This window comes from Tetrahymena thermophila, assembly GCF_000189635.1.
Source record: "Tetrahymena thermophila SB210 genomic scaffold scf_8254680, whole genome shotgun sequence".
In the NCBI taxonomy this organism is placed as follows: domain Eukaryota; phylum Ciliophora; class Oligohymenophorea; order Hymenostomatida; family Tetrahymenidae; genus Tetrahymena; species Tetrahymena thermophila.
This window is the reverse complement of record NW_002476446.1, coordinates 8979-10377: the sequence shown is the minus strand read 5'-3', so window position 1 is coordinate 10377 and position 1399 is coordinate 8979. Positions and strand designations below refer to the sequence as shown.

Below are 1399 nucleotides of genomic sequence, written 5' to 3'. Positions count from 1 at the left end.
GCAGATTAATTGGATTTATTATGTTTTTTTTTCTACTATCTATTATTTTTTACTCTATTAATTTAACTAATTTTTTCATTTTGAATATTTGATTTTATTATTCATTAATTAATTTATTTTTATATTATCATATTTTTCTTCTAATTAACTATATATGTTTTCTTCAATATTTAATAAGGTCTTCATCATTCTTATGCTCTTTTTTAGGAAAGTTCCTTAATCTCTTGAAAATTACACATGATCTGTAAAAATCATTTATTTGTTTTAAATTTTGATGTTTTTTAATATAAAAATGAATTTAAAACAATTTAGCAAACTAACTCTTTTAATTTATTTATTAGCTTTGTATTTGATTTGTTTTTCTTTTTAATGCTGCTTATGTTTTTTCCAGTGTTTTTTATTTGTTAATTTAATTCATTTTATTCTCAATTTTAACTTTAATTAATTAATTATTTGATTTTATATTTTTTCTTAATTTTTTCCTTGGAACTAAATAATTAACAATATTTTGTCTTCAAAATTTAAAAAGTGGCAATAAAATTGGTGACTAAGGTGCATCAGACTTAGGTTCTGGTTTAGGAAAGTGTACTAATCTCTCAAATTTGACACTTAATCTTAAGTATAAACAGTTTACTTGTTGATTGCAATTTTTTTAATATAAAAATGAATTTACAACAATTTAGCTAGCTAACTCTTTTAATTAATTATTTATTTATTAGCTTTATATTTGATTTCTTTTTCTTTTTTATTCTGCTTATGTTTTTTTACTTTGTTTTTTATTTGTTAACTTAATTCATTTTTCTATTTTATACTTTAACTTGAATTAATTATTTAATTCATTACTTATTATTTTATATTTTTTCTTAATTTTTTCCTTCGAACTAACTAATTAACAATATTTTGTCTGTCTTCAAAATTTAAAAAGTGGCAATAAAATTGGTGACAAAGGTGCATCAGGCTTAGGTTCTTGTTTAGGAAAGTGCACTAATCTCTCAAATTTGACACTTTATCTTGGGTATAAACAGTTTACTTGTTGATTGCAATTTTTTTTAATATAAAAATGAATTTAAAACAATTTAGCTAGCTAACTCTTTTAATTAATTTATTTATTTATTAGCTTTATATTTGATTTCTTTTTCTTTTTTATTCTGCTTATGTTTTTTTACTTTGTTTTTTATTTGTTAATTTAATTCATTTTTCTATTTTATACTTTAACTTGAATTAATTATTTAATTCATTACTTATTATTTTATATTTTTTCTTAATTTTTTCCTTGGAACTAACTAATTAACAATATTTTGTCCGTCTTCAAAATTTAAAAAGTATCAATAAAATTGGTGACGAAGGTGCATCAGGCTTAGGTTCTGGTTTAGGAAAGTGCACTAATCTCTCAAATTGA

General features: G+C 20.2%; 1 protein-coding gene across 1 annotated transcript in view; it reads right to left on the bottom strand. All coding sequences in view use genetic code 6, as the record gives it.

Moving 5' to 3' along the window:
- Positions 1–1325: 1325 nt before the first annotated feature.
- TTHERM_01581390 (hypothetical protein) overlaps positions 1326–1399 on the bottom strand; it is a gene marked incomplete at both ends in the record, with an annotated part of 246 nt that continues 172 nt past the window's right edge. Inside the window, one exon of the mRNA XM_001013432.3 lies at positions 1326–1399. This exon is cut by the window's right edge and continues 172 nt beyond it. Within this exon, the coding sequence (XP_001013432.3) occupies positions 1326–1399 (74 nt within the window).